This window comes from Bufo gargarizans, chromosome 5 (genome assembly GCF_014858855.1).
Source record: "Bufo gargarizans isolate SCDJY-AF-19 chromosome 5, ASM1485885v1, whole genome shotgun sequence".
Lineage (NCBI taxonomy): Eukaryota > Metazoa > Chordata > Amphibia > Anura > Bufonidae > Bufo > Bufo gargarizans.
In genome coordinates, this window is record NC_058084.1 from 76,040,901 (window position 1) to 76,067,446 (window position 26,546).

General features: G+C 41.0%; 1 protein-coding gene across 1 annotated transcript in view; it reads right to left on the bottom strand.

Annotated features, from left to right (window-relative positions):
* Positions 1–26,103, bottom strand: part of CNGB3 (cyclic nucleotide gated channel subunit beta 3) — a 181,738-nt gene extending 155,635 nt beyond the window's left edge. The window contains exons 1-4 of the mRNA XM_044295380.1: positions 26,027–26,103; positions 24,830–24,952; positions 16,557–16,581; positions 81–213 (exon numbers count right to left, since the gene is read on the bottom strand). Coding sequence (XP_044151315.1) covers positions 81–213; positions 16,557–16,581; positions 24,830–24,952; positions 26,027–26,103 — 358 coding nt within the window. The remainder of the gene's footprint in view (positions 1–80; positions 214–16,556; positions 16,582–24,829; positions 24,953–26,026) is intronic.
* Positions 26,104–26,546: the final 443 nt, after the last annotated feature.

Sequence of the window (26,546 nt, forward strand, 5' to 3'; positions counted from 1 at the left end):
ACAAATCTCATATGTAGGAGCTTTAACCTGTCATGGGGACAATTTCATCACACTTTAAACCTAAAAACCTATGAAATTACTTGCTGTAGGGCTTGTCTCTGCCGATGAAACATTCACATCAGCCAATTTATCCTTGTAATGGCTGGTTCTTTCCCGCATGCGTTTAATGAGGTCAAGAATTTGGACTTCTGCATACTCGCTGGTGATATTTGGCTCATCTTCTCTGTTTCTTCTGTAAAACCAAAAAAAGAAAGCTCAAAGTATTCACATTAATACATAAATCACTGCAAAAGGTGCACCACAATGATATGCAACTGACAATACTAATCCCTCAGGCTGATGTTAAAAACTGAGACTTTAGCCAATGTATTCCAGTCAGGAACACAACGGAGCCCTTTTGCACCACCGTCAAGGTATCTCAGTGTGGCATGGGTCCTAACACTAGACTACATATGATGTCTGAACACGGTCTGAAAGGTGCTAAGATCCAACTCACAGCCAAGCTTCCACATACCTCCATAGTGAGATCACTCAGGTAGTGGGAGAAGGGAGAAGGCTTCGAGCCCCACCTATAACAGGCCATGTGACACAGGCTACCAGGTGCACTAGAATGTTACCAGCATTGCACAATGGCACATTCTATACAAATAAAGAAAAATCACTAAAATAAAGTGGCCTGAATGGGAGGAAATGCTCAAAAACCCAAACACCGTAGCCTGTTTATAACTGGGGGAGCAATCCGTTACTAATGGCAATTTATGTATTTTCTACTTTCAGAACGTTCCGGGTCTGAAAGGGATTCTACTACTTTTCAAGTACATTATCACGGCGGAGGAGAATGATGGCGATCGTCCAAGGAGGCTAAATAGGAGAATGGGGTTGGAGCTATGGCTTTACATCTAAAGAAAAAAACGGATAAGTCGTGAATGGAGGAATTCATGAATAGAGGGGATGTATGGGGGGTGGATGTAGGCTATAAGGATGCAGGGTGTGAAAACGCTCTGTGCCCTATAGTCCTGCAGGTCTGCATGGATGATCACTTTGTGATGTGTCCAGGTATACCACACACCCTATTCTCCAATAAAAACATGTAATGTCCCGTATTAGGATTGCATACTCCGATATTTACAGGCTTGATATCCTCATATATTTATAATAATTATTTGCTACAAACGAACTAGGATTAACTGACAACCCGATCATTCCCTATGTGTTTCCTTTTTCCCCTATACAAGCCTCACCGCTCTGCTCTCTCCAACTCTGGAGGTTGCGGTGCGTAGGGGGTGAACGCTTCCTTGTTGCCAGGCTACGGTTCCCATGACGAGTCATGTGACCTGGGGGCCGGACATGGTGGTGTCGCCTCCTGCATCGTTCGGCTTCAGGGGCGGGGCCTGGCGGCTGGTGTGTACGTCACGGCTGATGTCATTGTAGAGCGCGGTCTGTGAGTGTGGACACCAGTTGCTAGGACACGGAGCATGCGCGGTGGAGGTCCGGGGACGCCGGGACGGCTGCCATCATGTTGCTCCACGCTGTAAGTTTTTAAATCACGCAGCCTTTTGACCGCCTAATTAGCACACGCAGGTGATCATGTTAACTGAAAGCACAAGGCACTTTATGAATATGGTAATGTTTGCTTATGATCTATGAAGTTTCACTATGTATATCAAATCGTGGCTTTATTGTATGATACATGTAAGGATTTCACAGATAACTTTGAAATAATTTTTATGTAATTCATGTTTTTTATATATTATTGATCATGTTATTGTTAATCACTTTGTCAATTAACTCACTAAGCATTGTGGGTATAAATATATGCTGTGACACCAATTGTTATGCTTGAGAAAGACTGCAAAGAGCAGTTGAAACGTTGCACAGGGGAAATAAAGCGGGTCGCTTCTTCATTGTTTATCCTGGAGTGCTGCCTCTTCTTTGAAATATATATATATATATATATATATATATATTTATATATATATATATATATATATATATATAAAGAAAAAAGTGGCAGCACCGTCCCTGATGCAAACAAAAGGGTGCAACAGGCCCAATGTGGATATAAGCAAATCCAATGGATAGAGATAAAAAAAATGGGCAGCACTCCACAAAGTAATAAATACAAAATTACTTTATTTACCCAAACAGGACATGCAACGTTTAGGCTCTATGCTGGAGCCTTTCTCAAGCCTTGAGAAAGGCTCCAGCATATAGCCGAAACGTTGCATGTCCTGTTTGGGTAAATAAAGTATTTTTGTATTTTTTACAAAAGTTTTCTTTATTTTCACACTAAAGGCATAAAAAATATTAATTAACACATGTGGAATTATATACATAACAAAAAAGTGTGAAACAACTGAAAATATGTCATATTCTAAGTTCTTCAAAGTAGCCACCTTTTGCTTTGATTACTGCTTTGCACACTCTTGGCATTCTCTTGATGAGCTTTAAGAGGTAGTCACCTGAAATGGTTTTCACTTAACACACTTAACAGGTGTGCCCTGTCAGGTTTAATAAGTGGAATTTCTTGCCTTATAAATGGGGTTGGGACCATCAGTTGCGTTGTGGAGAAGTCAGGTGGATACACAGCTGATAGTCCTGCTGAATAGACTGTTAGAATTTGTATTATGGCAAGAAAAAAGCAGCTAAGTAAAGAAAAATGAGTGGCCATCATTACTTTAAGAAATGAAGGTCAGTCAGTCCGAAAAATTGGGAAAACTTTGAAAGTGTCCCCAAGTGCAGTCACAAAAACCATCAAGCGCTACAAAGAAACTGGCTCACATGCGGACCGCCCCAGGAAAGGAAGTCACCTCTGCTGCGGAGGATAAGTTCATCCGAGTCACCAGCCTCAGAAATCGCAGGTTAACAGCAGCTCAGATTAGAGACCAGGTCAATGCCACACAGAGTGCTAGCAGCAGACACATCTCTAGAACAACTGTTAAGAGGAGACTGTGTGAATCAGGCCTTCATGGTAGAATATCTGCTAGGAAACCACTGCTAAGGACAGGCAACAAGAGCCTCAGATAAGTGTCCAAAATGTAGGGGTGAGATGGCGGATCTTATGCACTGTTTTTGGAGATGTCCCAAATTGTTAAGGTATTGGAAAGAGATTGCAGAGATTACATCCCTATTCTTGGGTATTCAAGTTTTGGAAGACCCTGTTGTCTGTATTTTGGGGGCCATTGCACATCTTAAAATAAAAAGAGAGATACAATCGGTGTTGTGTAAAGTACTATTTCAGGCTAGATTGCTTATACTCCGGAAATGGGTAAATAAAGATCCCCCTACAGTGGGACAGTGGCAGGAAGCAGTGCTAAATCTGATTAAACTGGAACAGGCGTCTGAGAGATATAGGGATAGAGACGAAAAAACAGATAAAATATGGAAGAATTGGTTGAACCAGGGCCATGGTGTTTAATTTTTTTGTTTTCCTTTCTCTCTCTATCTCTCTCTCTTCAATTAGGTGGGGGGTCAGTATATATGGATGATTATTGTAATATGGACCTTTTGGACGGTTCGATATTGTATATATTTGTATAACAGATAATAAAAGATAAAAAAAAAAAAAAAAAAAAGGACAGGCAACAAGCAGATAAGACTTGTTTGAGCTAAAGAACACAAGGAATGGACATTAGACCAGTGGAAATCTGTGCTTTGGTCTGATGAGTCCAAATTTGAAATCTTTGGTTCCAACCACCGTGTCTTTGTGCGACACAGAAAAGGTGAACGGATGGACTCTACATGCCTGGTTCCCACCGTGAAGCATGGAGGAGGAGATGTGAGGGTGTGGGGGTGCTTTGCTGGTGACACTGTTGGGGATTTATTCAAAATTAAAGGCATTCTGAACCAGCATGGCTACCACAGCATCTTGCAGCGGCATGCTATTCCATCCAGTTTGCGTTTAGTTGGACCATCATTTATTTTTCAACAGGACAATGACCCCAAACACACCTCCAGGCTGTGTAAGGGCTATTTGACCATGAAGGAGAGTGATGGGGTGCTGCGCCAGATGACCTGGTCTCCACAGTCACTGGACCTGAACCCAATCGAGATGCTTTGGGGTGAGCTGGACCGCAGAGTGAAGGCAAAAGGGCCAACAAGTGCTAAGCATCTCTGGGAACTCATTCAAGACTGTTGGAAGACCATTTCAGAAGACTACCTCTTGAAGCTCATCAAGAGAATGCCAAGAGTGTGCAAAGCAGTAATCAAAGCAAACGGTGGCTACTTTGAAGAACCTAGAATATGACATATTTTCAGTTGTTTCACACTTTTTTGTTATGTATATAATTCCACATGTGTTAATACATATTTTTTATGCCTTCAGTGTGAATCTACAATTTTCATAGTCATGAAAATAAAGAAAACTCTTTGAATGAGAAGATGTGTCCAAACTTTTGGTCTGTACTGTATATAAAAATAAAACTTTTTAAAGAGGTTTTCTGGTAACATTTACACTAATGCCTGCAGCCTTGAAGACTGAAACTGGAGATTAATACTTACCTGCTCTCCGCTGCTCTGGTCCTCTGTGCTGCCTTCGCTATCTCTATATTCCGGTCCCGACACTGTTTACATCCGGCTGTGCATGGGCATTCATTGGCTTCAGTGGTGACATGGTACTTTTGACCACATCACCACTGAAGCCAGTTATCAGGCCTTGTTATATAGGAGCAGAACAGCGAAAGTTACAGAAGTACCGGATTTGGCACATAACTGACCACAGCAGAGACAAAAAAAATCATGTTGAATATAATAGGTTCAGTTCAATTTCCAGGACGTCCCTCCATGACAGCACCCATGGAGGTTGTCTTATTAGTCTCTGTAGGGACAGGAAGCGAGAGAGATTAACAGGCACCTCCCCACCCCACTCTCCGGTGTTCTTCCTGTCCCTACAGGGATAGGAGCAGATAGATTTTTGTTCCCTGCTCTAGGGAAAAGGACGTAAGCCGAATCTGGTCGGGGGGGTTCTGCCTCTCCTCTTCGGGTTCTGGTGGCCTAGTGGCTAGTTCCTCTCTGGGTAGGGGTCCCCTAGCTTGCCCTGATACCCCTGTACCTTCTGCCGCAGTATCGGGGGAGGGGGGCCGAGGCCGCTTCTCCGGATCGGGAGCTCTGGGCTCACCTGCGGCTCCTGTGCTCCTCCTGACGGCGTGCGGGCGGAAGACCATGTGACCGGAAGGAGGATCACATGGTCGGAAGAAGATGGCGGTGCCCATGTAACGTTGGAGACCGGGACAGCGGTCTCGTATTGGGAGGGGGTTGACTCTTCTTCGGAATGAGTTCCCCCAGAAAGGTGGGAGGCGGAGCTGCGTGGCGACAGGGACGGACCAGGTAAGATAAAAGGTGATGTCAGCTAGTGTCAGTCTGAGTCATGGAGGTCCAGATGTCGTCTATGCAGGAGGCTAGTACAGACATCCCTGTCCAGTGTCATGTAAGTTCCCTTGTGGGTCTCGCAAATCACCCTTATTCAGTCCAGTTAGACGCTAATGAGGGCCTCTCTCCTCTTCCTTGTAGGAAGAGAGAGACTCGATAGCTAACTCTCAGGGAGACTCAAAAAAGAAAGCAAGAAGGTGCGCTATCTGTTCAAAGAAGATGCCAGAGTCCTATAAGAAATCTTTATGTAGTGACTGTCTGGCGACAATTCTCAGAGAAGAGTAGTCATCCCTTTTATCAGATTTTAGAGTGATTGTGAAGGAGGAAATCCAGGCGGCAAGTTCCAGTCTGGTTCAGAAGCTGTGCCCCGGTTCCCCTCCCGCAAAAAGACCCAGAGTACTGTTGGAGTCAGAGTCCAAAGGAAGAGGGGTTATGTCTTTCAGAAGATATCGAGGAAGATCAGGGTTCAACATATATGGCGGATGATCAAAAAAGATTTAGACCCCCTTCTTTCTGCAGTAAGACAGACAATGGCTATTGAGGAAGAAGAGCAGACTCGCTCAGTTCAAGATGAAATGTTTGGGGGTTTAAAAGCAAAGAAAAAGAAGTTGTTCCCTGTAAATAAAAATGAGAAGGACTTAGTAATTGACGAGTGGGCAGATGCAGAAAGAAAGCTATATGTACCACGTGAATTTAAAAACAGATTGCTATTCAACCCTGAGAATACAAAACTGTGGGATGTTGTCCCTAAAGTTGATATCCAGGGGCAAAAGTGGTTAAAAGAACCACAATACCATTTGACGATTCGGCTCAACTAAAGGATCCGATGGATCGGAAGATTGATGGTTTACTCAAGAAAGCGTGGGAGGTATCCGCAAACACGATCAATACGAACATCGCAGCTACCTCGGTAGCTAGATCTATGTGTTTGTGGGTAAATCAGCTGGAGGATCATCTTAAGCAGGACACCTCTAGGGAAGAGATCCTGGGTTCTCTACCTTTATTTAGGCTGGCCGTATCCTTTATAGCAGACGCTTCAGCTGAATCCATAAGATTCGCGGCAAAGACAGATTCCTTGACTAATACAGCTAGGAGAGCGTTGTGGCTAAAATCCTGGTCAGGGGATATAGCCTCTAAAAATAAACTTTGTGCAATACCTCTTGAAGGGTCCCACCTCTTCGGCCCGGTATTAGATGAGATTCTGGAGAATACAGCAGATAAAAAGAAGGGATTCCCCGAGGAGAAAAGTAAGAAGCCATTGCCCTTTTTCGTAAACCGGTCAGCAGTCTCCAAAACGCTTCCAAGAGTAAAGGAAAAACGGGAAGATGGAGCTACCCGAAAGGGGGAAAAGGCAGAGGGTGCCTCTTTAATCCCAATTCCAAAACAGAAAAACAATGACGCCAGGCCAGTAGGGGGCAGACTTCAAATCTTCTGGGAAAAATGGATCCAGATAACCAAAAATCTGTGGATTCTGGAATCTATCCAGAAGGGGTTCAGAATAGAGTTTCGCTTCCCTCCACCGCAGATGTTTCAGATCACAGATTTCCAGTCAGTTTCTCTTCAAGATCAACTTTACGCAGATGTCCTGAAGTTGTTAAAATTGGGGGCAATAGTGCAGGTCCCTCCTATACAGGAATTCAAGGGTTGTTATTCAAAACTATTTTTCATAACAAAACCAGATGGATCATTAACCCTTTCAGGACCAAGCCATTTTTCACCTTAAGTACCAGGCTATTTTTTGCAAATCTGACCAGTGTCAGTTTATGTGTGAATAACTTTAAAATGCTTTTACTTATCCAGGCCGTTCTGAGATTGTTTTTTCGTCCCATATTGTACTTCATGACACTGGTAAAATGTAGTCCCCAAATTTTTTTTTTTGCACAAAAAAATACCTAATTTACCAAAAATTGGGAAAAATTAGCAAATTTCAAAGTTTGTTTCTCTACTCCTATAATACATAGTAATACCCCACAAAATTGTGATTTTTAAATTCCCCATATTTCTACTTCATGTTTGGATCATTTTGGGAATTACATTTTATTTTTTGGGGACGTTACAAGGCTTAGAAGTTTAGAAGCATTTTTCGGAAAATTTCCATAACCCATTTTTTAAGGACCAGTTCAGGTCTGAAGTCACTTTGTGAGGCTTACATAATTGAAACCACCCAAAAATGACCCCATTTTGGAAACTACACCCTTCAAGGTATTCAAAACTGATTTTACAAACTTTGTTAACCCTTTAGGTGTTCCACAAGAGTTATTGGCAAATGGAGATGAAATTTCAGAATTTCAAATCTTTTGCAAATTTTCAATTTTAATCTATTTTTTCCAGTAACAAAGCAAGGGTTAACAGCCAAAAAAAACTCATTATTTATGGCCCTGATTCTGTAGTTTACAGAAACACCCCATATGTGGTTGTAAACTACTGTACGGGCACACAGTAGGGCGTAGAGGGAAAGGTGCGCCATATGGTTTCTGAAAGGCAGATTTTGCTGGACTGGTTTTTAGACACCATGTCCCATTTGAAGCCCCCTGATGCACCCCTAGAGTAGAAACTCCATAAAAGTGACCCCATCTAAGAAACTACACCCTTCAAGGTATTCAAAACTGATTTTACAAATGGCGTTAACCCTTTAGGTGTTCCACAAGAGTTATTGGCAAATGGAGATGAAATTACAGAATTTAAATTTTTTTGCAAATTTTCAATTTTAATCCATTTTTTCCAGTAACAAAGCAAGGGTTAACAGCCAAACAAAACTCATTATTTATGGCCCTGATTCTGTAGTTTACAGAAACACCCCATATGTGGTCACAAACTGCTGTACGGGCACAGGGCAGGGCCCAGAAGGAAAGGAATGCCATACGGTTTTTAGAAGGCAGATTTTGCTAGACAGTTTTTTTTGGACATCATGTCCCATTTGAAGCCCCCCTGATGCACCCCTAGGTTATAAACTCCAAAAGAGTGACCCCATTTTGGAAACTACGGGATAAGGTGGCAGTTTTGTTGGTACTATTTTAGGGTACATATGATTTTTGGTTGCTCTATATTACACTTTTTGTGAGGCAAAGTAACAAAAAATAGAAATTCTGAAATTTCATCTCCATTTGCCACTAACTCTTGTGGAACACTTAAAAGGTTAACAAAGTTTGTAAAATCAGTTTTGAATACCTTGAGGGGTGTAGTTTCCAAAATGGGGTAACTTTTTGGAGTTTCTACTCTAGGGGTGCATCAGGGGGGGCTTCAAATGGGACATGGTGTCAAAAATACCAGTCCAGCAAAAACTGCCTTCCAAAAACCATATGGCATTCCTTTCCTTCTGCGCCCTGCCGTGTGGCCATACAGCAGTTTACGACCAAATATGTGGCATTTATATAAACTACAGAATCAGGCCAATAAACATTGAGTTTTATTTGGCTGTTAACCCTTGCTTTGTTACGGGAAAAAATGGATTAAAATTGAAAATTTCCCAAAAAATAGCTGTTTTGGCACAGTTTTTATTTTTTATTATTTGCAACGTTCATCTGACAGGTACGATCATGTGCTATTTTTATAGAGCAGGTTCCTACGGACGTGGCAATACCTAATATGTCTACCTTTTTTTAATTTATCTAGGTTTTACACAATAATATCATTTTTGAAACAAAAAAAATCATGTTTTAGTGTCTCCATAGTCTGAGAGCCATAGTTTTTTCAGTTTTTAGGTGATTGTCTCAGGTTGGGTATCATTTTTGCAGGATGAGATGATGGTTAGATTGGTACTATTTTGGAGTGCATATGACTTTTTGATCGCTTGCTATTACACTTTTTGTGATGTAAGGTAACAAAAAAATAGCTTTTTTGACACCGTTTTTATTTAATTTTTTTTTACATAGTCTGAGAGCCATAGTTTTTTCAGTTTTTAGGCGATTGTCTCATGTAGGGGCTCATTTTTTGCGGGATGAGGTGACAGTTTGATTGGTACTATTTTGGCGTACATGCGACTTTTTTTATCACTTTTATTACCTTTTTTGGGAAGTAAGGTGGGCACAATTTCTATTTCCTCATAGTTTTTATTTTTTTTATTTTAATGGCGTTCACCGTGCGGGGAAAGTAACATGATTGTTTTATAGATCAGGTCGTTACGGACGCGGCGATACCTAATATGTGTAGTGTATTTTATTATTTTTATTTTTATTCAGTGATAAATGTGTTTTTTTTATCTTTACTTTTTTCACTTTTTTTTTTTTTTTTTTTTGACCCAGACCCACTTGGTTCTTGAAAATCCAGTGGGTCTGATGTCTGTATAATACAGTGCAGTACAATATACTATACAGTACTGCACTGTATTTTACTTACACTTTGAACAGTTCTATGCCTTCAGCACAGATCTGTTCAGCACCATGGACAGCAGGATGCCTGAGAAGGCATCCTGTTGCCATGGGAACCTTCCCCGTCTGTCACAACTGCGCAGACGGGGAAGGGTGAGGACTGGGGTGTCGGGGGGCTGTCTGGGGGCTCTCTCCCTCTCCCATCGGGGGGCTGCAAAGGCACAGCAGCCCCCCGATGAGGGAGGGAGCTCCCTGACTGTTAACCTTTTCCATACAGCAGTCCGTACGGACCGCGGTATGGAAAGGGTTAAACGGCTGACATCGCAGCAGCGATGTCAGCCGTTTATACCAGGGTGCCAGCAACGTGCTGGCACCCTGGTATACCCACTAGACGCCAACGATTATTCAAGGGGAGGCGGGCGGGGGATCGCGATCCCGCCTGCCGCACCGCCCGCCTCCAGCACAGCCCGCACCACCCGCAACACCCCCCCTGCACCTCCCACCGCCATGAAATCATTCAGGGGTGCAGGGGGGGGGTAAAAAAAACTTGATTTTGGTAATTTTAAAGTTTTTGATCCCTGCGGTCATGACCTGCGGTTTGCAGCGATCGCCGATACGGGGGGGTCACAGGACCCCCCTCGGCATTGACCCTGGGTGCCTGGCTGTGTGTAACAGCCGGCACTCAGGGCTGTCACCATGTCTGCAGACATGGTGACAGTTTAATGCCATGACGTGTATACTCGTCATGGAGCACTAAGTAGCAGTGCTCCATGACGAGTATACTCGTCATAGGTCGGGAAGGGGTTAAGGACCATCATCAACCTAAAATTTCTAAACAGATGGATAACACATTATCATTTCAAGATGGAGTCAATAAGATCTACGATTCCACTGATAAATACAGGGGCCTTCCTGTGCACCCTGGATCTAAAGGATGCCTATTACCACATCTCCATTCACCATCAGTTTCAGCAGTATTTGAGATTCGCTATCAAGAAAGGAGGGATGATAGTGCATTATCAATTTCAGTGCCTACCGTTTGGGATGTCGTCAGCCCCCCCGTATCTTCACAAAAGTAGTGACAGAGATAGTGGCCTATCTAAGACAGAGGCGGGTAATTTATAATACCATATCTAGACGACTTTCTACTTGTAGCAGATTCAGAGCAGGAGTTGGAGAATCACAAGAGAAAGACTCTGTCTTTGCTCACAGAGCTGGGATGGAAGATAAATCACAGAAAATCTGTCAAAAAGTGTCTCCTGTAATATGATGCCTCTCAAAATAATAACTACAGACGCAAGCAGCCGGGGTTGGGGGGCTCATTTAAAGGACCAATTCTTTCAGGGCAGATGGTCCAGTACAGACGCCCTAAAATCCTCAAACTACAGGGAGCTGAAAGTAGTTTGGGAATCTTTAAAAAGCCGCACAACATCTCCTCAGAGGTCATCATGTCAGAGTCTTGTCAGACAATATGATGACAGTCTGCTACATAAAACGGCAGGGAGGGACAAAGAACCCTCAACTCCAGAGTCTGGCGGATCTGATCTTCGAGTGGGCAGAAGAGAGGGTCTTATCCATTACAGCTACGCACCTGAAAGGAACCCTTAACTCCACAGCAGACTTCCTCAGCCGGCACAGAGTCGAACCCGGGAAGTGGAAATTAAACAAGGAGGTGTTTCAAAAGATTTGTCAGGAATGGGGGAATCCGCAGGTGGATCTGTTTGCGTCAAGCCAAAATACCCAGCTGGACTGTTTCTTCTCGCTAGACCCAGGAGGGAAATCAATGACAGTAGATGCTCTCCCAAAAATGGGACACGAGTCTAGCTTATGCATTTCCTCAAATTCCCCTCATCCCGATAATTCTGAAGAAGTTGAGATCAAGTACAACTACGCTGATTTTGGTGGCACCAGCCTGGCCCCTAAGAGCCTGGTTTTCGGTTTTGAAGAAAATGTCTATCAAGGAACCGATGCCCCTTCCAAAAAGACAGGATCTCCTGTTGCAGGGGCCGCTTTTACATCCCAATCTGGACAGACTGAATTTAACAGCCTGGATCCTGAGAGGCAAACCTTAAGAAACAGAGGTCTTTCGGATAAGGTAATCTCAACTACTACAGGGGTACCGCAAACCTGTCACAAAAGCAATATATAATAAGATATGGAAGACATTTTCTGCCTGGGTATCGCAAAATCAGCCGAATACCAGGTCTCCTTCGGTGGGTTGAATATTAGAATTCCTTCAGGAGGGGTTTGATGCAGGGCTAAAAGCTAGCACGCTTAGAGTCCAGGTCTCTCAGGCACTCAGCTGTGTTTTAGATACACCCTTAGCGGAGCATAGGTGGATTAGGAGTTTCCTAAATGCAGTATCTAGAATGAGACCCACCTTGATATAATCTATTCGTCCTTGGAGTCTAAATATAGACTTGGAAAGTATATGTGATCCCCCATTTGAGCCAATCGAACATATATCTGAAAAAATTCTCTCCTTCAAGGCAGTATTCCTCTTGGCTATAACCACAGCTCGCAGGATAGAAGAAATTCAGGCTTTATCTATTAAAAAACCATACTTGAGGATTTTGGATGATCGCATAATCCTGAAGTTAGATCCAGCCTTCTTACCTAAGGTGCTAACAATCCCTTCATTTTGTGCCTCTCCCAAAAATATACAGGAGGAAAGATTCCAGTGCCTGGATGTTAGAAGAACGATTTTAGCCTATCTTGACAGAACAAGTACCTGGAGAAAATCAAATAATCTATTCATCCAGTTTGGTGGGAAAAATAAAGGCATGAAAGCTTCAAAACAAACGTTGGCACGGTGGATTAAAGAAACTATTAAAGAAGCATACAGACTTCAGGAGAAGACCTGTCCTCTAATTCTGAAGGCGCATTCTACTAGAGCTGTGGCAACTTCCTGGGGCAGAGAAGGCAGATGCCACGGTTGATCAGATTTGTAAGGCTCCAACCTGGTCTAGCTTCCTGACTTTTGCAAGACATTACAGACTAGATATGATGGCCAGCCAGGACTTGGCCTTTAGGCGGAAAGTCCTGCAGGCAGTGGTCCCCCCCCAAAAAAATTAAGTTGTTAGTTCTGTCGGGCATATTTATATCTGCACATTAAGGTCTAACAATATTAGAACCAAAATAGAGATTTAAATTACCTTTAAGAGGCCAAACTCTCTGTTGGAATAAGCCAGAGGAATTCATGATGGCCACTGGCCTACAATGTATGTTGTTTTTAAAGTTATTGCCAACAGATGTGATATCTTAGAGAATGTGATGGGTCTCACATAAACTGTCTCAACTACTGGGGTCAAGAGAGGTTATTGTTTAAAACACTAGTTTCTCTAAACATGTCTGTCTGAGGAACAATGGGTGTTTCATGGGTAAACCATGATCTGATAAGAGACGTCCATAAAACACATCTGGTGTGGAATAGATATCTATTCATATATTCATATACACTCCTAAAGAATTATTAGGAACACCATACTAATATGGTTTTGGACCCCCTTTTGCCTTCAGAACTGCCTTAATTCTATGTGGCATTGATTCAACAAGGTGCTGACAGCATTCTTTAGAAATGTTGGCCCATATTGATAGGATAGCATCTTGCAGTTGATGTAGATTTGAGGGATGCACATCCAGGGCACGAAGCTCCTGTTCCACCACATCCCAAAGATGCTCTATTGGGTTGAGATCTGGTGACTGTGGGGGCCATTTTAGTACAGTGAACTCATTGTCATGTTCAAGAAACGAATTTGAAATGATTCGAGCTTTGTGACATGGTGCATTATCCTGCTGGAAGTAGCCATCAGAGGATGGGTACATGGTGGTCATGAAGGGATGGACATGGTCAGAAACAATGCTCAGGTAGCCGTGGCATTTAATCGATGGCCAATTGGCACTAAGGGGCCTAAAGTGTGCCCAGAAAACATCCCCCACACCATTTCACCACGACCACCAGCCTGCACAGTGGTAACAAGTCATGATGGATACATGTTATCATTCTGTTTACGCCAAATTTGGACTCTACCATTTGAATGTCTCAACAGAAATCGAGACTCATCAGACCAGGCAACATTTTTCCAGTCTTCAACAGTCCAATTTTGGTGAGCTCGTGCAAATTGTAGCCTCTTTTTCCTATTTGTAGTGGAGATAAGTGGTACCCGGTGGGGTCTTCTGCTGTTGTAGCCCACCTTTCTTTCCCATTCTGACATTCAGTTTGGAGTTCAGGAGATTGTCTTGACCAGGACCACAACCCTACATGCATTGAAGCAACTGCCATGTGATTGGTTGACTAGATAATCGCATTAATGAGAAATAGAACAGGTGTTCCTAATAATTCTTTAGGTGAGTGTGTATATATATATATATATATATATATATATTCCTGTGTGCATTTATTTAGCGTTTGAACTTGTTAATGATTCATATGTACTATGCAATATTGATGTATTATAACCAAATATTATTAATGTATATGTATCAATGAGAATATATTCTATAGAAGCATATAAGCTGATTTTCTACTAAGAGGATTTTGTTTTAGAGAAGAACTTCGTTATCTTAGATGGCAATTAATCAGTCATTTGGATGGCTAAGATACACAAGCCAGGAGAAAACTTTCTAAAAACCATTCTGCTCTTATCTGCCCCATAAATTCAAGGATTAGGGAAACTTCTAATACCGCCAGTCAGTCTGAGCAAAGTGTCAGAAAGAGTCCCTCCTAATTGATTTAGGGTGGACAAGGTCAAAGTTTAAGAGGTATAATAAAGCCATATATATATATGTTAATTCTTAAAATTGCTATATGATACAACAGTGCCATCAAGTGGTAGATGGGCGGAAGTTTTTCAGGAATGCCAATAAAATGACATCATCCCCATGATTACCATACGTCACACCCACCTTATCTAATTGGAAATCCCTAATCCAAGAGGGGATGGGCATAGATAAGGATTAGGATATCTGATCCAGTTTTGGGGAAGAGAGGGATCACTTGAGACAAAGGGAACTTGAGAAAACATCACTTGGGAGTTCTTCAGATTCATCAGCATCACTTCACACATCAGGAACATACCACAGGACGGGATAGATCTGAATCTTGGAAAGCTGGGTCCCTTCTAAAAGTTCTTTATCCCAAAGCAAGGGGTAATGTATAATCTATTTTATTTGCAGTAATTATAAATCGCTCCAATTGGCATATAGTTGAGACCCCATTATTAGTGGGTCAATAGTGTTAAAACAATAATTTTATGGGAAATTTTAATGAACGTGCACATCATTAGAATTCCTGTAATATTGCTATCAGAGTGGAATCTCTGATCGGATTTTATTATCCATAGTTAGGTCAACGGGCGTATTTATAAGGTGTCTCTTACTGCCATATTCTCTGATGGAGCATAAGGGATTTTCCACAGATTCATTTCTATTGTTTTTTTTTTTTGTTGTTGCATTATAATATTTTGATTACCAGTATATTAATCGGTAATAATTTGATAAAAGGAAAAAGTAGTATTGTATTGTACTTAAGTCAGCCTGTAAACGGTGGAGCACCATCTTATGGTCAATTTTGATATTATCTTTGCATTCATTTGTATGCCATTTTTTTTTACTGCTTGTATTTATAATAAATTATATTTTGTATAATTAATTGCACCCTGTTTCATTAGCTGCACAAATTAACTTTAGATCTCACCAATAAAAGAACTGGCGTTTATATGTCCGCCAATTAAATTTTTCATTTTTCATTTTCCATATTTCATAAAAATATGAAATCATAATTTTTATGATTTCATATCTTATATGAAATAAATACCCGACAGTTCTCAATGGGTGCTGTCATGGAGGGACGTCCTGGAAATACTGGTTTAGTTTACCGGTAAATCCTTTTCCAGGAGTCCGACATGACAGCACCCCATATTACCATCCCTGGTATATTGGTTCCAACCTTTGATGGCAGTGTGACTGTAACATTGTTATTAATAAAAAGAGTTGGATCCTATCCGGTGTAGTAATTTGAAAAACACTGGAGAGTGGGGTGGGGAGGTGCCTTTTAATCTCTCTCGCTTCCTGTCCCCACAGAGACAAATAGGACAACCTCCATGGGTGCTGTCATGTAGGACTCCTGGAAAAGGATTTACCGTTAAACTAAACCAGTATTTCCATTCGGAAGTCTGCTTTTTTAACAAAGAAAAGTCCATGAATGCAGCACTTCTGTCCACATTTTTTTTTTTTTTTACAGAATTTGAGATGGAGGCCCTGAACTGAGCCTCCTACACAGATGTGTGCAAGCCCAAATTTAAAAGAGTTTTTTAGTATTGGTGGCCTATCCTTAGGGTAGGCCATCAATAATAGGTCAACCATCTTAACTAAGTTATGCAGTGCTAAAGTAAGCAGCTATGGCCACTGTACTATGGATAGAGCTATTTAGTTCCAGTGCCTACTTTTGGTGCTGGAGCTATTCCCATATATGGAAGGTTGCGGGTTGTCAAAACTATAATGATCTCACATTGATCATATAATATTTGAAAAAATAAATAAATAAATAAATAAATATATATATATAAATATATATATACACACAGTGCATTTGGGGACTGTTCTGATCCTTTCCCTTTTTCACACTTATGTTGTGGCCTTGCGCTAAAATATAAAAAAGTTAAAAATCTTTCCCCATGATTCTGCACTCAATACCCCATAATGTGGGAGTGAAAACAGAATGTTTGTTTGAAATCTTTGCTAATTTATTGAAAAGAAAAACAAAAATCTTGCATTGACATAAGTAGTCGGACTCTTTATTCAGTACTGAGTTGTAGCACCTCCAGTCTTCTTGGGTATGATGCCACAAGGCTTACACACCTGGATTTGGGGATTTAGCGTTACTAACCTTTGCAAATTCTCTGAAGCTCTGTCAGGTTAGATGGGGACCATTTCTCTCCAGAAATGTTTAATTGGTTTCAAGTCAGGGCTCTAGCTGGGCCACTCAAAGACATTCACAGAGTTATCCCCATGCCAATTTTGTGTTGTCTTGGTTGTTTGCGTAGGGTCAATGTAGACAGAAACAGCATTACATACAAAGTATTTTTAACAAATCGACTTCGGATCTCTGATCTTGCTTGATTCGCTCAACCCTAGTTGCAGCATCCGCGTGCAGCCGAACTGTCATGGTAGGTAAGTTTAGGGAAGGAAACAGAACACGATAAGGCAAACAAAACAACTGACTAGGCCCAAAATGCTAGGGGACAAAGGGGTCACCTCCTAGCAATCCCTAAAACACTTTCCCTAAGCTGCTATGCCAATGTGCATATCTAAATGGTAGATATGCACATGCCCATGTACCTAAGACTATAACACACTGAACCAAACCCTCAGCTGTAGGGAAGAAGGAAAGAGACACCCAACTCCTTCAACAACCAAAGGATCTAGGGTCACCCTAGAGGCCTAGTAAAATAGACACAGAAGGAAAAAGGGAAAAGGACTTATTTAGAGATGTGTTGGAGAAAACGATCCACCAAACTTCCAGAGCTCACACAAGGCAGAACTATAACCCGCAAAAAAGGCTATATGGAGAGGGAGGAATAAATAGCCTCACCAATTACCTAAAGAACAACACCTAGGAGGAGGTGGGATTCAGTTCAAACCCATAACAAAACAAACTGTCAGATCGAGTCACATGCAGCAACTCTGACAGATCTCCTCAGAACACCCACAGGGCAGGGCGTGACATGAACATGTTGTGTCCAGTGGTCCTATGATTTTTTAGGTGATACTTCAGTCATTGGCAACCACATGTTCGGCTGTGTACAGACACTACAAGATGTGCCTGTATCCTATTACTTAGAAAGACATTGCATTTGTTTATGATTTATTTTATGTGTAAGGCCACTAAAAATGTCCCTGCTGTTAAATTTACAAGTTTCTTTGACAAGACATCCTTAGGATTAATTCTTTAGACCAACATGCAGCCCTCCAGTTGTTGCAAAACTACAACTCCCAGTATGCCTGGACAGCCTACAGCTATTAAAACATGCTGTAAATTGTAGTTTTTCAACAGCTGGAGGTCTGCAGGTTGAGCATGCCTGCTTTAGATGAACCATAGTTTGAGAAGACTTTTGTAATGTCTGTGTCCACCTGATGCCAGAGGATTGAGCTGTCAAATGCTTCTCTACTGGAAATGATAATTGTCTGTTCAGATCATATTTGCTTATAGCCTGAAACTCAATTAGCCGCTCTCTTCATTTCTCCTAAGCACTTCCATAGCGCATCTATCCTTTACTGGAAATTGTTCATAAACCACAGCTTTATGTTGACTGTAAGCCTTGAAACTTTATTTATCATACACTTAAGACTACGCTGGGTGAACAAACTGTATTAAATGCAGTTGTAAATGCCCTAACATGCTCTTAAGTGGCGGCATAAAAATATATAAAAACACCATATGTCATGTATTGAAGATTAAATGCACAATTGCTCTCAATCTAGGACAAGATCCTCCTTTAGGAAAATGTTTGGAGTACATGATGGCATGGGAATAATTTTCTAATAAAACTCTCAGGCACTTGTATGATCAGAAAAGACACTTGTTATAATCTCATACATAATTCAGCGATCAGTAGAAAATAGAACAATACTCTAAGGTTCCTGGCACATATTCATAGCTATCCACTCGCTCAGTGTTTTACTCCAAACAGACAACAGAAGAATAGGAAGTCTCTTGTGAGAAGAGCCGAGATTTTGTTTTCGCTGCCATAACTGGTAAATGGATTAAACACATCCATCAGACGAGAAGGATGGGAATTTCATTGCTGCAAAGTTCAATTTCAAATGAAAACTTTGTCTACTTTATTATAGAAACAAAGGAAGGGTTAAATGGGCGGAATGCAGAAAACAAAGCAAAAGATTGCTGCTAAAATAATGAAGCCGTGTACATGATAAGATGTAGACAGCAGGGAGAATGTAATATCTTTTTCAGTAGAATCCTAGTTGCACAATGAAGCAGATGATATTTAGGGACGTGAAAACAAAGTAGCGGATTCTGCACTGGGGTCTTAAAGTGTAACTGTCATGTTTCCATCCAAAAATGTATTTTAGTATACGTTACTGCTGCTGCAGCATTATGCATAAAGCAATGTTTAGTTTCGTCACATACCACTGTTTTCCTTGAGTTTTAACCTCTACAATATGAGGATCTTCTCAAGATGGCGCCTCCTTTTTTTACATACACACTTGCTGTAGCCAGAAGCTTCCTGCCAGCCAATCATACTGAGAGACACGCCTCCTCACTCTGAAGCCTAATGCAGGCATGCAGTGTAAAGGCCCACCCCTCTGTCTTCTGTTTGCAATGAGCTGGAGACAGACACGCCATAGCAACGGTCTTTTAAGGGACCAGTGAAAAGGGACAATGAAAGTTATTATAAGACAAATTACAGATCTTTTTACAATCACTGACAGACTAACTCAGGTATACATGCCTAGCTATAATAAACTAGCAAATAAAATACACTTTAACCGCCTCCGGACCGCCTAACGCAGGATCGCGGTCCGGAGGCGGCTGTCTCAGGCAGAGTCACGCATTGGCGCGTCATCTCGCGAGACGCGAGACTTCCTGTGAACTAGCGCACACAGGCGCGCACGTTCACAGGATCGGCAGGTAAGCGAGTGGATCTACAGCCTGCCAGCGGCGATCGTTCGCTGGCAGGCTGTAGATGCGATTTTTTTTAACCCCTAACAGGTATGTTAGACACTAATATACCTGCTACCTGGTCCTCTGGTGGTCCCTTTTCCTTGGATCGTCCACCAGAGGACACAGGCAGCTCTGTAATAAGTAGCACCAAGCACCACACTACACTACACCCCCCCTGTCACTTATTAACCCCTTATTAACCCCTGATCACCCCATATAGACTCCCTGATCACCCCCTGTCATTGATCACCCCCCTGTAAGGCTCCATTTAGACATTTTTTTAGCACAAGTTAGCAGAAATTTATTTTTTTCTTGCTTTTTCTTACAAAGTCTTATATTCCTCTAACTTGTGTCAAAAAATAAAATCTAACATGAACTCACCATACCCCTCATGGAATCCAAATGCGTAAAATTTTTTAGACATTTAGATTCCAGACTTCTTCTCACGCTTTAGGGCCCCTAAAATGCCAGAGCAGTATAAATACCCCACATGTGACCCCATTTCGGAAAGAAGACACCCCAAGGTATTTGCTGAGGGGCATATTGAGTCCATGAAAGATTGAACTTTTTGTCCCAAGTTAGCGGAAAGGGAGACTTTGTGAGAAAAAAAATAATAATCAATTTCCGCTAATTCGTGCCCCAAAAAAAAAATCTATGAACTCGCCAAGCTCCTCTTGGGGTGTCTTCTTTCCAAAATGGGGTCACATGTGGGGTATTTATACTGCCCTGGCATTTTAGGGCCCCTAAAGTGTGAGAAGAAGTCTGGGATCCAAATGTCTAAAAATGCCCTCCTAAAAGGAATTTGGGCCCCTTTGCGCATCTAGGCTGCAAAAAAGTGTCACACATGTGGTATTGCCGTACTCAGGAGAAGTAGGGCAATGTGTTTTGGGGTTTATTTTTACATATACCCATGCTGGGTGAGAGAAATATCTCTCTATAATGACAACTTTGTATAAAAAAATGGGAAAAGTTGACTTTTAGAGAGATATTTCTCTCACCCAGCATGGGTATATGTAAAAATACACACCAAAACACATTGCCCTACTTCTTCCGAGTACGGTGATACCACATGTGTGACACTTTTTTGCAGCCTAGGTGGGCAAAGGGGCCCACATTCCAAAGAGCACCTTTTAGGATTTCACAGGGCATGTTTAACACATTTGGATTTCAAACTACTTCTCACGCATTAGGGCCCCTAAAATGCCAGGGCAGTGTAACTACCCCACAAGTGACCCCATTTTTGAAAGAAGACACCTCAAGTTATTCCGTGAAGGGCATGGAGAGTTTTTTACATTTTACATATACCCATGCTGGGTAAGAGAAATATCTCAGCAAAAGACAACTTTTCCCATTTTTTTATACAAAGTTGGCATTTGATTGAGATATTTATCTTATTCAGCATGGGTATATGTAAAATGACACCCCAAAACACATTGCCCAACTTCTCCTGAGTACGGCAATACCACATGTCTGACACTTTTTTGCAGCCTAGGTGGGCAAAGGGGCCCACATTCCAAAGAGCACCTTTAGGATTTCACAGGGCATTTTTTGCACATTTTGATTTCAAACTACTTCTCACACATTAGGGTCCCTAAAATGCCAGGGCAGTATAACTACCCCACCAGTGACCCCATTTTGGAAAGAAGACACCCCAAGGTATTTCATGATGGGCATAGTGAGTTCATGGACGTTTTTATTTTTTGTCACAAGTTAGTGGAATATGAGACTTTGTAAGAAAAAAATAAATAAATAAATAAATCATCATTTTCCGCTAACTTGTGACAAAAAATAAAAAGTTCTATGAACTCACTATGCCCATCAGCGAATACCTTAGGGTGTCTACTTTCCGAAATGGGGTCATTCGTGGGGTTTTTCTACTGTCTGGGCATTGTAGAACCTCAGGAAACATGACAGGTGCTCAGAAAGTCAGAGCTGCTTCAAAGATGTCAGTTTTATTATATATATATATTTTACAACTGAAAGTGAAATGTCATTTAAAAAAAAAAAAATCAGTAAATTTCGATTAATAACAAAAAAAGTAAAAATGTCAGCAGCAATGAAATACCACCAAATGAAAGCTCTATTAGTGAGAAGAAAAGGAGGTAAAATTCATTTGGGTGGTAAGTTGCATGACCGAGCAATAAACAGTGAAAGTAGTGTAGTGCAGAATTATAAAAAGTGGTCTGGTCATTAAGGGTGTTTAAGCTAGGGGGGCTGAGGTGGTTAAATAAACCCATGAATCTTTTATTTCAAATTTTTTTTTTTTTAAAGCCCAGCAGGACATCTCCCCACACCAGTCAATGCGTTTCGGACTGTGCTCAGTCCTTGACTGGTGTGGAGAGATGTCCTGCTGTATGCCACTTTGGACTTTTTTTTTAAATATTTGAAATAAAGGATTCATGGTTTTATTTAAGACCTGAGAGCTGGACCCTCTACTTTGTTTCTACAGGAGATTTGCTTCTCCTAAGGATCTGTGCCCCAAGGACTAACAAAGGCGGTGAGCTAATTGCATTTATTTATTTGTATGTTTAGGGGCGTGCACCATTTTTAGCACCTGGGCCACTACATGGAAAATAAAGTATATCGATCAGGGGCATAACTAGTGAAGGAGGCCATGGGATTTGCCTCAGATGCCAAGATTTCAAGGTTGTTAGAGTGAGGGTTAAAGAGTTCATCTCACAAAAAACTATTCTACAGTTTTCTAAGCAGCATCTGGATCTGAATACTTTTGTAATTACGTGTCATTAAATATATAGTATAGACACTGAGTTATTCAATTAAATCTATCTGTATAGCACCACCTGCTATTCCCTTTCTAATTTCTCTGTCCTGCTTACTGAGGTGGACACACATGCTCAGTTCTACCATTCAACTGCCACCAGTTGTAGCAGAAAGGACATGCACCCTGAGAAAAGACTTAACCCTTAAGCTTTCACGTTGAAATTAATCTAGAAGAGCAACTGGGGCAATGAATAGGGAGATTTCTGGTTCCATGGGAGGTACAGGGCTGGATCTAGCTTTGTTAAAAAGAGATTGTCATGTACGATATGATGTCTGCTTTTCTTTTTCTACATTAATCATGGGATAACCCCGTTTATAAAATTTTACCAGGAATAAACACTATTTTAACAACAGATTCACTTTTTGTAGTGGTAGAAAGTAGGGCTACCATCTCGAAACAGGGTAGCTGATGGCTGGGTGCACTAACTTAGATGGATGTGTAAAGTAATTCCAGTATGACTTTTTGGGGGAAAGGCACCAAAACTGATTCTTTGCCCCAGGTGAAAGACAGTCTAGCTTCATCTCTGGTTTGTCACCAGTCAACACTTAATGGTGGCAGAATTTATGAATTATATAATTGCTTAAAGCATATATTCCCACATGAACACCAATATAAGTTTTAGATACAGCCAATAATCATGTGACACAGCCAGTGGTCTCCAGGAGCATGAAGAACTGGTCATCATCCAGTGGCAGCCAAAGACAAAGAAGATTGTTGTCTGAAGGGCTTCATGTTTGATGACACCAGTGTCTTCAGGCTGGCGGCTCAGCTTCTAACCGAACATATGGCTGGTGGTATTTACATAGCTACTAGATTAGCGAATTTCTTGAAAATTCGATTTGGCTGTGTTGACGAATTTCACAAAAAAATTTGCTTTGTGTGTACCATCAGATGTCGCGTTCATACATGATCGCGGCATCTGAGTGTAAAATGACAGCATCACGCCAGCAAGATGGAGGCTGGTGGCCCGTCGCGAACAAATGGAGGAGGCAAGTTAGAATTTTAGTTTTTTATACTATGTCAGGTTAAATCGATTCGCTGATACGAAGCACAAGGAAATTTGGCTTCTAGGCGAATTGTGGGATTCTATTCGCTGATCTCTAATAGTTACATATTTAATAAACTTGAAAAAAGACATAAGTCCATCAAGTTCAACCAAGGCATAAGTGGGGACGCGAATCCCAGAAGGAAGTTCAAGATTTAAACTGAGCATGTGCGACCAGCTCAGTGAGACAGAGAAAAAATAAAGAAAAGAACAAACAGCAGATGGCGCTATACTGATACATTTTATTAAATAGCTCAGTGGCTATTCAAAATTTTTAACTACATGTAATTACACAAGTATTCACATCCAGGTGCTGCTTTGAAAAATGTAGAATATGTTTTGTGACAAAACCCCTTTAAGACTGAGAACTACGACACTTTGCATGTGCCAACTATATCCCTAAGAACATAACATTTCCCACTAGGAACTACATACTATTCACTGGATTATCATGGGCTGAACTTACAAAATCTGAATATTTGCTGACTCTGTGTTACCTGTGACAATGACACTTACTACATCACTCTGTTGCTCCACTGAATCCTGGAATGCATTGTCTTCAGGATTCATATAGTCACTCGTATTTTGGATAATAGCAGACATGATATTTTTGTATTTGGATAAAGATTTCTATTATACATATTTTCTGATAATTGTATGCGCGCTGTACTAAAATTTGCTTTCATTTGAGCTTTTAATCATATTTTGTATTAAGAAGAAATAAAAAAAATTGAGAAAATAGCACAAAAAACCAAGAGCAATTATTTCTCTCAAGTGCCTAAAGTCAATTCTGTTCATCGAGATGGTCACATTACAAAGGAATTCTCTATTTATATTAAATTCTTTGTAGGACGTGAAATGGCGGCTTAGTGCAAGGAATCAGTCAGTCACTACAGGATGAATCCTCTAATCTCCTTCCCTCAACTCTCTTAGGAAAAATATAGCTCTATTTTCGGCACATTAAATGCTATTCCAGGTACCAGAATAAATGAGAAAATGATTGAAAAGTTAATTACAAATTTTACACTAGACACATTGAAAGAGAAAAGAGAGCGCGACTAAAGTACCAATTAATTTTTCATTTCAAACACTCTTTCTTTTAATGTCTGATGGACAGCAAAATGTATTTTATTGCTTCAGCCTCTTGCCTCTTAATATCCCATGGCTTTTCTCCCTTTAAACAATAGTGGCCACAATTTATGTTACTAATTTTAATAGTTATGGGTAACTGATGCAAGTTGAGTTAGTGTATAATTTAGTTAAGCTGGGATACAGTATGTTTTTGTCATTCTAATTGATCAGACCACTTAGTATATGAGTATCTGTATTTTTTACATAATCCTCCTAGATTCGGAATAGATTTACAGTAGGATTATTGTATTGCTACTTTAATATACAGTATCAAGAAATTGCATTGTAAAAAGGACTGGTCTGCTTTAGTAAATATCTAGTGTAAAGTCTCAGTGAAATACCAATGTTGGAATTCCTTTTCTTGCTCCGTGGTTATTCCTCCTGAAAATGAATTACTACATTGACAACTGGGTGTTGCCATTGCCCTTTTTAATAGGGTAGGACCGTGATTGGGCAGTGTAGCCAATCAGTAGACAATGGCTAACAATGAGATATAATATCATAAAGTATCTTACCTACGTCCAGAGGAGCTGCCTATATTAAGTTTTCTTTGTGCTTGTAATAGCCCCTTCATGCAGTTAATCACCAATGGAGCCCTGAAGAGGACACCTAGTCTTGTTTTAGTGGCCACCGTCTTGCTGAAATATAAAAAAGTGAGAGGTAACTAACATGGCATTCGCAAACAAGACCTAGTTCAAAGATTATCAAGATCCAGCACTTCCATAAAATTAATTCTTTATTCAAAAATCAACAAGACATGTTGAATATGCAGCAAACCCCTGAGGAGCTGATGCAGAGGATGAGAGTGGTAGCAGCCCTGATGAGATGTTATGTCACAGTCTACTCCCCCAGGTCATAGCTCCCTGGAGATTGGTGCAATGAAAAGGTGGTGTGAAGGAATCAGGCAGACATAGTAGAACATCAAATGTCATCAAATGTGCAAAGAATAACTGGGTACAAGGTGCAGTTGCGTATATTGGCTGGTTAGATGGCAATTGATGGCACTCAGAACTATGCTAGCTGGTAAAGTCTCCCTCTCTCTTTATTCCCCTTCTCTAACAGCAATAATCTGGCACTCATGGATATAGGTGTCCACTTTTGTAATGCAAGCGTTTGCATGTGCTTGTCCTGAACTGTGGTGAAGGGTGTCTTAACTTGTTACCCCCTACTGCAGCAGACTCTGTATAGCTGTAGTGCTGATCACTCTACTGTCTGTAAATGCTAAAAATTGCTTACCTTCTGCGGCCTGGGACCCCATAGTCTCCCTGGAGTAGTGGTCCTCACAGACAAGCTATATCACTGGTCCCAAAGGCCCATGAAGTAGGAGCAGATGGACATGCTCCCTCTCTCCAGGGTTGCTAAGCTAACTCTCCCAAGAGGAGGGGGGGGGGGGGGAAGAGAATGGAATGAAATGTTCCATTCCTAATGTCAACCATGCCTTATCATTCCTGAAGCATACATCAGATACATTACATATATGAGATTACTACAAAATATTACCTACAACTGCAGATACCCTATCTGGGGCATTGCACATACAACAATTAAGAGAGCTCAGTCTTACTTCCCTACCTGTTGGTAATTAGAAGCTTCTTACTCAGTAATAATCTTTCAGTTCGGAACACGTAGAAACGCAAGACTGAGCGCACTTAATTTTTGCATCCGATATGCTTTATGGATTCGTGAATAAAGATGTAATTTTATGGAAGTACTGGATCTTGAGAATTGTTATCACATACTCATCTGAAAGCCGGCAGGTTCCAGGCTTTTCTGGATTGCAGGGATCCATTGATACACTAGTGGGATTCGTTAAGTGCTTTTTATGAAGTGTGTAATACAAGCTAAGCCATAAGCAGCATGTTCTTCTCCCACGTGAAATATATTTGTGCATTTGTTACAATTCAGTAAAAAAAAAGTATTCAGTAAAGTGACATTGCTCTTTACCAGCAGGACCCATTCTTACAATGAAGCAGAACACTTGGGAGAAAGCAAATTCCTAGCAGAATAAAATTTAGAGAATTAAATTTGCAGGATCTGGCAACAGAATACTAGCTGCAGTTTTCAGTCTGCATTCTGTCAATTAAAGGTCTTTGTAGGAACTGTCAACAGAATACTGACTGCAGTTATAGCATTCTGTATTCTGTGAATTATAGGGATTGTTTTGATATTAGAAATTTTTTTTCCCAGATAAAATGAGTCAGGCTGAGCTCCAATACAAGGCACAACCCATAG